General features: G+C 42.1%; 1 protein-coding gene across 4 annotated transcripts; it reads right to left on the reverse strand.

Moving 5' to 3' along the window:
• Positions 1-339: 339 nt before the first annotated feature.
• On the reverse strand, positions 340-12,721 carry ezh1 (enhancer of zeste 1 polycomb repressive complex 2 subunit). Of its 4 annotated transcripts, none has more exons than XM_044330441.1 (20): positions 12,536-12,721; positions 10,680-10,863; positions 10,335-10,460; positions 9,724-9,846; positions 9,101-9,218; positions 8,613-8,858; positions 7,848-7,950; positions 7,398-7,561; positions 7,141-7,232; positions 6,850-7,012; positions 5,497-5,681; positions 4,063-4,154; positions 3,655-3,683; positions 3,440-3,565; positions 2,096-2,274; positions 1,857-1,952; positions 1,686-1,767; positions 1,510-1,590; positions 1,297-1,381; positions 340-1,151 (listed from the first exon to the last, which is right to left on the reverse strand). In XM_044330441.1, exons 2-20 carry the CDS (start codon positions 10,857-10,859, stop codon positions 1,091-1,093), a joined length of 2,331 nt encoding a protein of 776 aa, XP_044186376.1. In that variant the 5' UTR covers positions 10,860-10,863; positions 12,536-12,721; the 3' UTR covers positions 340-1,090. The 4 variants fall into 4 exon arrangements, with proteins under 4 accessions (XP_044186376.1, XP_044186374.1, XP_044186378.1 ...); XM_044330439.1 differs by lacking the exon at positions 12,536-12,721 and adding an exon at positions 11,857-12,303; XM_044330443.1 differs by lacking the exon at positions 12,536-12,721 and adding an exon at positions 11,857-12,303 and having other exon boundaries at positions 1,255-1,381.
• Positions 12,722-13,911: the final 1,190 nt, after the last annotated feature.

Consider the following 13,911-nt stretch of genomic DNA (forward strand, 5'->3'; position numbering starts at 1 on the left):
GCAATGGTTACCTTTAACACAGCTGTTAATTATGCAACACATCCACATGGTTTCAGTCTTTTTCTGCGTGGAATTATTTGGCACTTATTTGATTTTTTAAAGGAAGACATTTACTGTGTGACTAGTTCATTTATGAATGATTTGCCTCACAAAGTGTGAAGGCCTCAAGATCATGTAAACGTGATGAGAAATGGTAGATTTGCATGTGCGTTGCTTTGAGTACCAATAGAATGGGGAAATGTGTAAAATTATAACAGAATGAGATCTCTTCACCATCATCTACAGGTTACATTCAGTCAGTCGGTTTCTTGTCTGGTTGCCTATTTTTGCAGAACAATGATATAAATGCACAATAACTTATTTTGCCATAAAGATGTGGTGGTGATGCTAGCTGCTGAAAAGGTTCACAGAGGAACACACCAAGATGTCAAATCTGGTCAAGTTCTTCTGAAGAACAGCCAGCGGGTAACATCACACTACGATACTGAGTGACTGCACAGAGCAGCATCTGACTGAAGCTAATGCTGTGGCTAACATGTTTAATGGTTTGTTTATCCAAGAGACAGCACATGCATTTCACTGATCATCATTAGGTACGATGTAAAAGCTTGCATTAAGTATTGAGAGGTCAAACAAAAGCCAGTCTATAAGTACAGTAACAAAACTGCCGAGAGAGTAAAACGCTGTATGATGGGCAATCGCAGCCTCTTTGCTTTGACAAGATGGAACAAAAATAAAATGTGTGATCCTCTTGGTGCAGTAAGCAATACAGATTAAGAGTATTTCCACTTTAAATAGTTTCATTTCATAAGCTTGGCGTATACAGTCTTGCAAGGTGGTTGAGTTTGGGCAGATGAGGGGGAGAGCCGACGGCTGTCACTGAGGGAGGTGGTACGCTGTCTGCAGAGCAGAGGCACCTGCAAACAGCAGGGGGGGGGCTTTCTATTTTTGGAAGTGCAGCAGAGAGAGCAGACAAAGTGCCTGCACATAGAAACTCATCAGCTAGGTGTGACGCTGCAGAGAGGGACAGAAGCGTTAGTGGGTGGCTGAGGAGTTAAGGACAGGTTATGGAGGTAGGCAGCAGGTGCAGCTAAGTCATGTCTACCTCCCTCTCTATGCCCACGTATTTGAGGGCATCGGCTTGGCTGTATCTGTGGGAGGGAGATGAAGTAAAAAGTCAGAGTTAGTAAATGCTATCTGCAGAAACCAGTAATACAGTCACAAAAAGACAGCGGCCTTCTTATTTTATTTTACTTTGAAGCGGCTGGAGAGTCACAAAAAGGCCTGTGACTCTACCTGTAGTCAAAGAAGAGCTCCTCTCCTTGCAGGATTGCTCGTTTGGCAAAGATTCCAATACGGTGGTCTCCATTCACCATTACCACTGCAATGGCAGCAAACACAACATCAGCCAAAAAACACTTTTTTTCAACCCCCCCCCCCCCCCCCCCTCCCCAAAATCCTCTGCATTCACATTTCAATTCAAAGCAGAACAAGCTGACTCAGTCTTACCTTTTGCGTAACAGTTGGGATTAACTGAATGATTTGCGAAGCGGATTTTGTTCCCTTTTCGTGTGGCATCCACGACAAAGTCTGGTGAGAGAAACAGTCCATTAAGGATTAATTAATACACTTTAACTGTGGTATGGTTGGCTTATGACACCAGAATAAGAGCGAGGAATACTTGCCATTGTTCAAGTTGAAAAGGAAGCTAGACATGTATTTGTCATAGATTCTGCCACGTCGGTCCGCCTCATCCTGAGAGATCAGCTGCTCATGCACACACACACACACACACATATTAACACTATACGTACAAACTGAGAGCTTATGAATACCACAAAATTGCATGGACTTGCCTCTCCGCAGTACTCTGAGATGAACTCATTCTTCTGAACAGGCTCTTTGATGAAGGTGCCCCACCCGGCGACATCTGATGGTGCCAACAGCAGGTGCTGAGAGAGGTCAAATACAGGTTAGAAGACACCACAAGCCAAATGAGGGATCTATAGACTCCTAACTTCACCTTGTCTCAAGAATAACTGATTATCAGATTTCAAATGTTTGACCATCAAGACCTTGAAAGGTTCTGCTGTACCTTTTTTAGGCCTCTCTGAATGCTGCAGTTCTTGCAGGAGACCACTGTGCTGTCCCAGTGGTCCGCAGCGCCGCAGGTCATGCACAGATCTGGGTCACACTCCCTCACGGCCAGGTAGCAGGGACACTGTTTAGTGTTACACTGTGTCTTACACCTGCAGCCTGGGAATCGGTTCTGGCCTGGAAAACATTTAGATACACGGCTGCCTTGAAAGGGGACGTGACGAGAAGGTTTCGGAACAGACTGCATGCGGCAATACAGAAAGATAATACATTGTATGACTTGGCAGAATACAATATGAAAATGACAGATAATTCCATTTTAAAATGCAGTTGCAGCACAGAGGCTCAATGGCTGAGTAATGCTGAGAAGCTCATCTGTCAGGGACCTCTGCTGGCAGATATGCTGAAATACAATTTTGCAGAGTGTAACATAACACCCTCCGGGCAGATGAACGGAAGGATCAGGCAAGAATAACCGAAATGTCTTTCCAGCAGCCGCTGCCTGGGGAAAACCGTCCATAACAGGGGCTCCAGGCTGCATTTGTCTTCTCTGTCTTGCCGTTTTAACCTTCCATTCCCAGCCAGAGTGGATTTTATGTGTCTGTATCATCAAGCATTGTTTAGCTGGAACTGTCTGACTCATACTGATGTTGGAAATTATGTTGTATATCAGGCACGGAGCCTCTCACATCCCTTTGATTTCTCTCCAAGTCTTCAGAGCACACACATGTGCAACTGGGGCTGCTTCCTGTTTGACCCCAGCTCTCCTCCGCTACGGGAAAAAGCCGAGGTAACAGTCAGGTAAGGAGGAGGAGGAGGGGGGAGAGAGAGAGGGTGACTGAGCCACAACAGATGATTTAATGAGGCAAAACCATCTTTTCCAAACCATAGCAAAATGTTTACTTCATCTTATCCTCTGTCTCCATTGTATACTCTCCAGAGGGTGAAATACAAAATGCATTCCACCACCATGTGGCCATTTAGGAAAACACAGTTCTGGGTCATTGCTGCTGCACCAAATGCTTCATTGTGAACGCAGCTCTGTATTAAACAGACACCCACCTATTCCCGCCAGAGGACAGTTTCTCCTCTGACTGCTCCCAGAATACTGCAGAATTGTTTTACATTCTAATACCCTGCGCTATTGTGGCCTGGCAAAATGGCTTTAAAGCTACAGTGAGCTTTCAGTGGAAAATGTGGTTATGACAAACTGTCTTCTCTCTTTTTTTAGCATCAAGGCAAAAGCACACTAGGTATGTGTTGTTGTTTGCATTGAAAAAGAAAGGAGCACACAATATGTGACAGATTGGTGACACAGGCGAATAAGAAAAGTGACACTCACACTCGTTCTCGCACTGACAGAACTTCTCACAGAAATTCTGTGTTATCACACACGGGCAGGAGCTGTCGCATGGGTGGTCAGGGTGGTCACATGGCTGGTAGTTGTACACCTGATTGGACGAGTTATCTGGAGCAACAGAGGACAAAGACCTCAGAATGACACACTAAGCTGTGCTGTATTTTAAAAAGGGATGTTTTATTGTAGGATGAACATACCTTTCTTTAGCTGAATCTTTGCCCATAACCTGCCTCATCAAACAAACACAATGAAAGGGTTTATTCAGTTTTGTCAAAAACTCCTTTCACTTGCTCTACATGGTATGAATGGCAGGACAATAGAATAGAAATTTACATATTAGACGTCCAATTAATTTACGCTGCACAGACTTAGTGACAAATATTGGGGAAGACCAAATGCAGCTTTAAAACTATTACATACAAAACAGTGCAGAATACCCTTTTTAATCTAATTGTTATAAAATTATCTCTGCATGACTTAATCAGTTAATTAATTCATTAATATTTTTTATTTATTCTGGAAGTGTCACTGAAGGCCAACCTCTGTTTTGCAAGAGATCATGTTATCATGATGTTTCCATCATAGAACAACAGGTGATATCTTGCCTGTGTTTCCTTTTCTTCTTCTGGGGAGAGATGCCTCCATCCTCCAAAGGGACGCGATGAATCAGGACCTCCTTCACTGCAAACTCGTAGACCTGGGGGAAATAAAAATGACGCAAGCAACACCACAATGTGAAAATCTGACACAAATGTACGCAACTTTTAAGAGAATTCTTTCTTCATTGTAATTATCTTGTAATGTAGTGGCTCTCAAAAGAAAAGCACATCGCCATGATTACGCCACAGAACATCCTGCCCCCGCCATCCTCTGCTTTCAAAACTCCACTGCAGAGGCCAAACACACACACACAAACACACTCATACACAGACACATATACACACACACACTACCACTTCTGGCAGCCAAAGCCCAGATTTGGCCTCTTCCCTAGGACACGGACATACATAATGATGCAGCTGGTTTCTGCTTTTCCACTCAGTTAAGCAGTGGGCGGGGCCCTCTGGATACCAGCAGGGCTTTAACAGACAGTCCAATACAGACTCTGGATTGTGTGGATGTAGGAAAGAGGCACTACAAGGGTTAGATGTAAAGGGGTGAGGCTGTTTTAAAATTTTTCAGATGGATCTAGATTTGTTTTTCCTGCTCTTTATTGGTAGAATTGTGCTCAAGTAACTCAGAAGCTGTAATTTTCTATAGAAGCCTTCTTATACTGTACATAACACATATGACATTTAGTCGACATAAAGCTGGGAATGTCTATGGCTGAATGACTGCATCATGAGAAAGCATGTGAGACGTCACATCTGGTAAGCATCCCTGTTTATGGTGCCACATGCTATTCTCTCTGTAGTCAGCCCAATTACCCACACCATAAAACCGCAGGCACAGGATACATGTGTTATTATACTCGCACTGACGCAAACGCAACAGAAAAAAAGCAACAAAAGTATGTTGTCTACTTCATTTCAAAACAACTATGTATCAGTCATAGAAGGTCCGAGTTAATTGCTTAACATTTAAAACTACATTTCATAGCTAATATAGCGTGTAAACGACAGATAAAACAGCTAATAACCTACAGTTGTGCAACTATTAATGTTAATGCTTTTTCTCCGAAATTAAGACCTAATTTCTCATAAATGCCCCTGCCCCTCCTTCCTTTTTGTCACCATTCCCTTTGCTTGGCTGTGGCTCCATTTGGGCTGTTTTGTACACTAATTGCACCATGTTTAGGTGGTAATGATGACCTCTTTATGTTAAAATCCTACATGTAACAACTTAAAAAAATAATTTGTGTAAGTATAAGCCAGAATTTGTTTAAATATATGTACGATTAATTATTATATTTCAGTAACAGCATATTATCTTTTCAAATGGTGAAAGAATGCAGCAAAACGTGTGCAGTGTCTTCTGCTTATTGTATCAGTGGAAACATGCTGAGATGGGGAAACCTGTAAGATGTGTGAACATTTCACCTCTTTGCAGTTCTTTGTACCGATGAGGCGAGCGATGGAGCAGAAGTTGTTGAAGTATGTGCCGTGCAGCACCCTAAACAGTGATTCCTCCGCCCCGCTCCATTGGACCACACAGCATGCCTGCTGTTCCCCATCATCATCCCCTGGACGTAGCTTAGTGGGAGTCTGGCATCGCGAATTCCCCTCTGTATCATACATACACATACAGAAACACACCTCAGTATCACTGACTACTCTTGGCAGAAGTTTTGGAATCTACAGACTTGAAGCTGAATACACACATAAACACTTTTCTATTACTTGGTTTTGGCAAAACGTTTATGACAGTTTTTATTTGCACATGAACATCAGTATTGCTGATTTAACCATACAAGACACAAATACTGCTAATTCTGGATGCCATTTTTGTGTATCTGTATGTACACGCACACGTGCACACACATGCAGGCACACATACACACACACACATACACTCACACAGGACCTTGGGCTTTGATTTATCTTTTTGGATATTCAAGACTGATGCTTGCACACCCACAGCTCAAGGCAGAGAGCCGAATGTTGCTTGGCAACAGGCTGAATGCAGCATTGCTGCGGCCACATGCTCCGTCACCCAGTATCTTTATAAATCAGCTCAACAATCTGTTTTTTCCATATTATCTCAACACGTGTGAGAGAGTCTGCTGAGTCACTGGCTGAGCACGAGCGATTTCCAAACCTAACAGAGGCTGCACTGATGGTGATGAACAACAACCTGAGAGCTCAAAGAGAAAGAGAGAAAGATAAAGAGCCCGAGGAGATTGCTCTTATTTCCCTCCCACTGCTCTCCACATGAAGATGTCAATATAAATGAAAAAAAGAGAGAAAGAAAAAAAACCACAGTAGGAGGAGGGGGAGAGGGAACAAAGTGTTTGTGTTGGGTCTGAAGCATGCAAAACTAATGGTTGGTTTATTTTGCTTGGCAAAAGAGAGCTGATACTGAGAGGAGATGGAAGAGGGGAGACAGAAGAGAGAGCAGGATATGACTTAAAAGCTTTCATCTCTCGCCAAATTTCACTATTCTGTAGGGCTGCAGTTAGTCAGGGCAAACAGCCTTACAGAAAGGGAGGGATCTGGAGGAGCTTATGGTAAATGATGCATCTACTTAGTCATACAGTGACTCAGAGCCTGAGAAACACATTAAAATAACTGTGAATGGAGCAGACAGACAGTCTTCATTGCACTATGAAAATTTACCAGATTTTTACATTTATATATTATCAATACTTTAATAAACTTTAACCACTGTATTCACTTACACCTGTCTAGACAGAGCACCTGGTGGTTTCAAAAGCGGTGAGATCAGAGTCCTACCTGAGGAGGATGTGGTTTCGTGGTCACTGTCACCCTCTTTGCCTTCCTCAGCGGACCCAGATGGCCCGGGACAGTTGGAGTTGGTGGCACGTTGCTGCCTCCGCCGTTTCCGAGACCTCTGTGACCGCAACATATTCTGATCTACAAATTCTTTAGCCCCTTTCTTCATAAGAGGACATGAGATAGTAAAAAACACCAGCGCAGAGTAAACAGCGAGATATAGAGAATGCCACAGTGTACAGAATGCATGAATGATATAGAAATGATTAATCAACTGTGGGCTTGGCGTACCTGTAGCAGGAAGCAGTCTACACCACATGGTTCAGTCTCCATTCGGATCTCCTTACTTTTCCTCTTGTAAACATTGGGTGTAGCATGAAAAGCTTTATGAACAGAGATAAAAAATATTTAATAATAGGGTCAGTGAGGTAGTTAGTAGTAGCAACTGGTAAAAATTACTTGAGCGTGAAACATTTCTAAGTATAGATAGGCATTTGAGAAATTAATGTGCTGCAGGAGTGATAATAAAAAACAAATTAAGCCATTACGGTGGAGGAAACAGTCGTATTTGAAGCAACGCCTGCAAAAGAGCGTGTGGAAGGAGTGTAGCGACTGCTCCCGCTGCACAGACTTAGCAAAGGGTCCATCTAGGTTGGGGGTGCAGAGTGGGGGCAGCTTGACTGGGCTGGGGGGCTCCAGGAGGTCCTTGTACCTATGGAGGTTACAGGGAGAGTTTTAGTAGTGATCACCTGTTTACAGTTCTTTATGCCACACTATTAGTATGCTCATTCTGTGTTAGGGCAAAGATGTAGATGTTTCCTTCTAAATAAAGCTCTTTTAGAAGCTGATATAACTGCTCCTTTGAGTCAGAGAGCCTAAGAGGGAGCCACCATTATTACTCTCCTCCCTGACAGCTTGCGTCTCCATGGTGAACACTAAGCAACGGTCTGTTCAGCATTGTGCACACAGATCCCCCAGTTTCATTTCACTTTTCTTACTTTTCCTTCAGCTCCTCCGTGGTGCCCTTGTAAGGGAACATTGAGGCGATGGCTGTAAATATTGTATCATTGGGGATCTTCTTGCTGCTGGAAAGGTCCCTCGCTTTGGGAGACAGAGAGAAACAGTGAACAGAATTTGTTATACAAATAAGCCAGTTTTGTCTACACACCAGGTTTTGATACAGATTCTCAAATAAATCTTATGTAATATGTTCTCTCAAACATGTTGCAACGGTACAGGAGTTTTCCCAAAGCTCAAGGCCGGTCAGCAATAACATGTTCCGAAAACAGTTTCTCTGTGAAAAACATGACGTAATGTGAGCAGTGTAGTTTTCGTTTTTCATAATATTTTATTCATGAACCCTTCATCCATGTACGTGATTGTGTACCAGTAGCTGAATAACTGTGTGTCCAGGTATGCTTCCATTTCACTATCACTAAGTATTGGCAGAGTGTGTATACAGCCTAGTTTCCCATAAAACCTGGTACAAGAGGTCATTAAGTCCTGTAATTAGAGATGGGTCATATCAGTGTCATGGACAAACAGGTTCCCTCACAAACAGTACCCATGTGCAGGGACACAGAGGCAGCTTTAAAGTAAACAATGCCAGTTCAGGAACTGCTGTGGCAGGGCGACCCTGTGGCAGCTGTGCAGTGTAAAAAGATGAACAGTACCCGCTTTGTTCACGCTGCAGCCCTCTTGTTCTCTCACAGGACAAAGTCTGAACTCAAAAACGCACCAGCTGAAGACTTTCACACTCTCACCCTCAGTAGTGTTCCTCCTCTTCCTTCGGATGAACGCCACAGTCCCAGCTTTCGTCTCCTCCGAACCCTCCACTGAGCTCCTCCTCATCGCTCTCTCTTCCTCCTTCTTCCCCGCCACCTCTGTCGTCGCCGCTGCTGCTGCTGCTGCTGCTGCTGCTTCCTCCTCTTCCTCCTCCTCATGGTCAGAGTACTGGCTCAAGGCCTCCACCAGCTGTTTAAAGATCTCGTCGCTGATAAACCCCCCCTCTGGAAGACAATTATTGTGTAAGAACCTTACAAATGTCAATGTCTATCCCTTAAATATTTGTTTTCCACAGAAAGGCTTAAGACTGATGTCAGCTGTACCATCCGCATCTAATAAAAGTAAAAATAAACGTTTTTGAGAAAATGTTGCGCAAATACACAACATATCAAACTGAAAGCAAATACAAGATGGGATTATGCTGTCTGTGCAGACAACTTGATGGGATGGAGCATTCAGCACACACCTCTGTCACCATGGACACCATCGTAGTTGTCAATGAGTTCCTCCAGGAAGGCCTCGTCCTGCTCCAGCACCTCATCACCCATGTATGGAATGTTGTGAAGGAACGTCTCATCCTCTACCTACGACAAAAAACCAAACAAAATTAACGATATTAATTAATACTACATCATGCATACAAATAACATTTGTGCATTGTGCCTTGCCACTCCCGACAAGACAGGTGTGCAACTACCTCATGCCACACTTCACAATGCCATATGTGATGCTTCTGAGGAGCTAAAGCCAAAAATATCAAATTAACAAACAAGTACATGAGTCTGTCAGTAGTAAATGTACATAAACGGACCGGAAATAAAATAGATACATTGTGTTCCAGTATAATCTTCTGCAGATAAAAAAAAAAATGCATTTCCATCATAAAACTTTTTTGGAACAAAGTAAAACCTCTTAAATGATGACATGTGTTCGTGAGTTTGATAAACCCGAGAATCGTCCATTTCCATTTAACTCATGAAAACCGTCAAAATTGGAATCATCTGAAAATGATGCAATAACATATAAAATCTGCCTGCATTTGTAATAAAACTGTAAATGTATCATCTACAAGCATGATTGATGTCATACCATGAAGTTGTGCTGCAGAGGTGACCAGGAGTACATGAAGGGGATTCCTGCCACTGTTGACAATGGTCTCATGGCAATGGCTTGAGCTTTGAATGCTGGGAAACCAAACTCCACTGTACACATCTGTAAGAGGTGGGGTTGGGGTTGACAAGACGATAGAACAGTCCTCAGGATTATTACTGTACAATCAAACACACATGCTGCTCAACCTCCCACAGGGAAAATAAACCCAGTAAACACAATAAAGCGGACCCTGACAGCATGTGTGAGGAGAAGGATGCTGTTATGCCCTCTGGCTGTTTGTATTCTGAGCTCCCACAGGGCCACAGACCAATATTAGACCTCTGTGTGATCCGTTTCTGGCACACTGCTCTGTCCTAAGATATTTAATTTTAGTAACACCTGAGAGCCAGGTAGGAATCAGAGCAGAACACTGTGCTGGGGAAGAGGATTCAACATGGTTGCGAGGAGTTTTCTCACAACACATTCACACAGTAATAATAGATTGGATTACTACTTGAGCCTTCAGGGATATGAAGGCAGAGCTGGACAGTGTTGTGTGGCCTGTAGCCTCTCTCTCTTTAGCACACCATACACACACACACACACACCTTCTTGTTGGCCACAGCTCCACTTGAAGTTGACAAAGGGATGGACTGAATCCTGAGCTTGGACCAATCTTCATTCAGGAGATTTGTCTGTTGCTCAATTTTTTGCCTGTTGGTCATGAACAGGGTCTAGAAACAAACAGAACAAAGAGCACGTCAAACATACTGTAAGACACACACGCAACAGGCACATAAACATACACAGTGAGCGCTGCATATTAAACACACACCTAATGCAGGTCCCCCATGCTATGCATACACACACGCACATACACACACTGGCCTTTCGAAACAGAAATTACACCTTACTTTTTTATAAGCAGAACCGTCAATACCGAGTTAACCCACCTTGACCTCCTCTGCTTTTTTAAGGCGTTTTAACTGGCGAAGGCGCATATACTCAGACTTGACCCTCCGTCTCCACTCCAGCAGACTACGGGAGGGTGCATAGGAGGACGGCTGAGGTCTTGGGGTTGGTGGGGCGGCACCGGTGGCAGGGGCTGCAGTTTCAGCAGCTGTTTCCTCCATGGCTCTTTAAAAGGACAAAGATACAATTTAACCTCCTTAGGTTATAAGATGCATTGTCAAATTAAGCTTTTTGATCCCCAAATATGAGTATAAAAGGTGCAAGAGAATGATTGTATTTAATATTTTCATTAGAAAAATACAATAATATCTCTAAAAGGCCTTACATAGTCTCTGTGGTACTCAATAGTAAGTGTATAATGAACTTAAAACTGTTTTCATCACTTATTCTATCATAACAATCCTCAGTAATACTACAAACAGTTGTATGCTCACAGTCCTTTTCTACATACTGTTGTTAGAACACTACATACTCTTAAACAGATATAAAACTTCCCCATTCACCCTCGCTGAAAGTCTATTTGAAAGAGTGCCCCCCTCTGTTGGCAAAACAAAATTGTCATTAATGTAAAAAAAAAAAAAAAAAAAAAAAGCCTTCCACGGTAGTGCTTTAAACTGCTTAAGGGTACGACTGCTTTCAGGCCCCCCTTTTTTAAATCAAAGAAGGCAACTGACCAAATAATGAACAAAGAGACCCATCATGTGCACATGAATGGATAAAGTCTCGATTAATTTAACAGCACGGGGCATCCACATTGCTCAGGAGTGGGCGTGCCTCTTCAGAAATGCAATATGAAGCGGAGAAGAAAAGTGCGTAGTACAGTTTTTCTATGTTTCATAATCACCTTAGTGGACATCAACTTCCTTGTCTGAGCGAACACATAATCAGAAACAAGTACAAAGGCAAAACTGAGCTCGGGAAACTGACACAGTGCATTTTTTTTCCGGACTATGAGTCGTGCATACGTTTCAGCCACAGCTATGAAGTGCGCTACGTCCTGTAGCTGCAGCCCTGTTCAAACAGAGGCTACACCAGTATCCATTTAAATTTGGAACACTTTAAAGACGTGCGCACCGAGCACCACAATGACAGCACGTTATTCTGGCGGACGCGTGTGCACGTCTACGATCTACATTCAGTGTCGCAGTTATTAAATACCTTCAAATCCACGTCTTGCGTCCTATTTGTTGCGACAAGAGCCCCGTAACACGATCAAGTCCCTCTGTCTCTCTGTGTGTGTGTGTTGTTTTTTTTTTTTTTAGTAGAGAGATCCAGAGGAATTAAAGGCTGTCTTTGCTATGGATCTGACGCAGATATCGTCTCCGCACGGCGAGGGGATCTCAGAGAAATCCCTACGTTATCCATGGGCATGGTGCTGGAGGTTGTTGTTGTTGTAGCTTACAAATAGCTGCGCACTTGGCTTGGTTGAGCCAACCCGAGCAGGAGGGTGACGTCTTTATTATGCCTTTCCTAGCAGAGGAGGATTTATTACTATTCTGCGTCCTGGGAATAAAAAGTAGCGTGGAGCAGCTACGGCACAGCACAGCTATTTACACGCACACACAGGAACTGATGCAACTGTCCACAGCGCTAGATCGCCATCTAAATGCGTGAGGGCATAACAGTCAATGGGTTTTAAACGGCGTAATCGCATAATGTTTAAAGATCCCACAACCTATTTAACAGCAACACACAACTGAGGAAGTGAACATATAGTACAGTGAGGTAAACTCGGTTAAAAAAGATGCCATAAATAAATGAAGCAATGTTACATTATAGTGAGTTTTGGTTGAAATATAAGCATTATGAAAACTGAAACTGAAAAATATTCACATACTTGATCTGTATCACCGGAATGTGCAGATTCACGTTACAATACGGTTAAAAAAATAAAATGAATGACAAATTAGTTAATAGTTGAAAACTGTCCCTCTGTTTCTTATCATTCCTATGGACTTGTATCGGATGAAAAACAGTTCAGTTGTTGTTCCACCTTCCTCCTCCAGGGAGAACCCGGCGCATTTTAATTCTTCGTTTTGAAGACGCTGGATGAGGGTCTTATGGCCACTGATGCCATCACGTACTTCACGTAAAATGTTGATTTAGAGTTCCTAAATTGAAAACATGTCAAAGAGCAAAAAAAAGGAAGAAAAAAAATTTAAAGTGGGGTATTAGATTTAGGAAATTATCAGCCTGAGAATGATTTAAAGCCACTATTTTTGGATATCTAAATCAACCTCTTATATGAAACAGATCATTTGAAATGTTTGCACACACAGTAGTGGAAACATTTTTATGGGGACTTTTCAAAAACGTCACATCCTTTTTGGAGGGGGAAGGGGTGAACCACATGTATCCTGATGATGCATCAGATTAATAAACACATGATTCTCTGCTCTAACCTGATTTGACCTCATTTACAAGTGCTAATGTGGCCACTACTTGTTAGCTAATTTACTAATTAACCTACACTATAGCCTAAAATAAAAATACACAGGCCTATTATCAGCCAATAATGTGTATATATGTGTATATATGTGGGTATATATATATATAGATATATATAGCAAATACCAATTTCTAAGTTACAATTTATAATCCACACCTACTAGTTGATTTCTGTCATCCAAATGAAGTTAATATTCTTGTAAGTAAAGTAAGCAAAGTACTTGTAGGTATTTCTAAACGTTATATAACTTCTAACAGTTTAATTTAACAGAGGAACATTTCATTCACAGCATCACATTTTACATATATTTAAAGTGACAATGTGGAAAAACAAGACTAGGCTACTTGTTTTTTTTTTTTTTTTTTCTAGTTTAGGAATCAACAGACATTCCTCAAAATGTGTATTATAAATAGTCTATAAATACTCAAAATGCACACGGCTGCTTTGACAAACATGCCTGTTTTCACTCTTCACAATAGAGGTTATAACAAAACATTTTTTGTTAGCGTCTCTAACAGACAACAGACATTAAAACTCAGAATATTTTTCAAGAAAACATTTGATATTTAGTTTCACCTCAAAGAGAAAAAAACAAACATTTTCTCAGGACTTGTGCTAAAAGCTAAAGCAGGAAGACAATGTTGGGCTTATACAGAATTAGTGTCATTTCTCAGGACTGTAAATAGTGTCCCATCTGTCTCCATGACAGTAAACAAAAGGGATGCAACATCTACAATGGGTTACGGGTTAGACAAATAGGCCCA

This window comes from Thunnus albacares, chromosome 17, assembly GCF_914725855.1.
Source record: "Thunnus albacares chromosome 17, fThuAlb1.1, whole genome shotgun sequence".
In the NCBI taxonomy this organism is placed as follows: domain Eukaryota; kingdom Metazoa; phylum Chordata; class Actinopteri; order Scombriformes; family Scombridae; genus Thunnus; species Thunnus albacares.

Excerpts from the sequence above, each read along its gene's own strand:
- ezh1 (XM_044330441.1), bottom strand. The coding sequence starts at position 10,859 with ATGGAGGAAACAGCTGCTGAAACTGCAGCCCCTGCCACCGGTGCCGCC. Across the intron at positions 7,951-8,612 it reads GAGGAGGAACACTACTGAGG|CGAGGGACCTTTCCAGCAGC; the intron begins GTGAGAGTGTGA and ends TGTCTCCCAAAG. Across the intron at positions 7,233-7,397 it reads ATACGACTGTTTCCTCCACC|CTTTTCATGCTACACCCAAT; the intron begins GTAATGGCTTAA and ends CTGTTCATAAAG.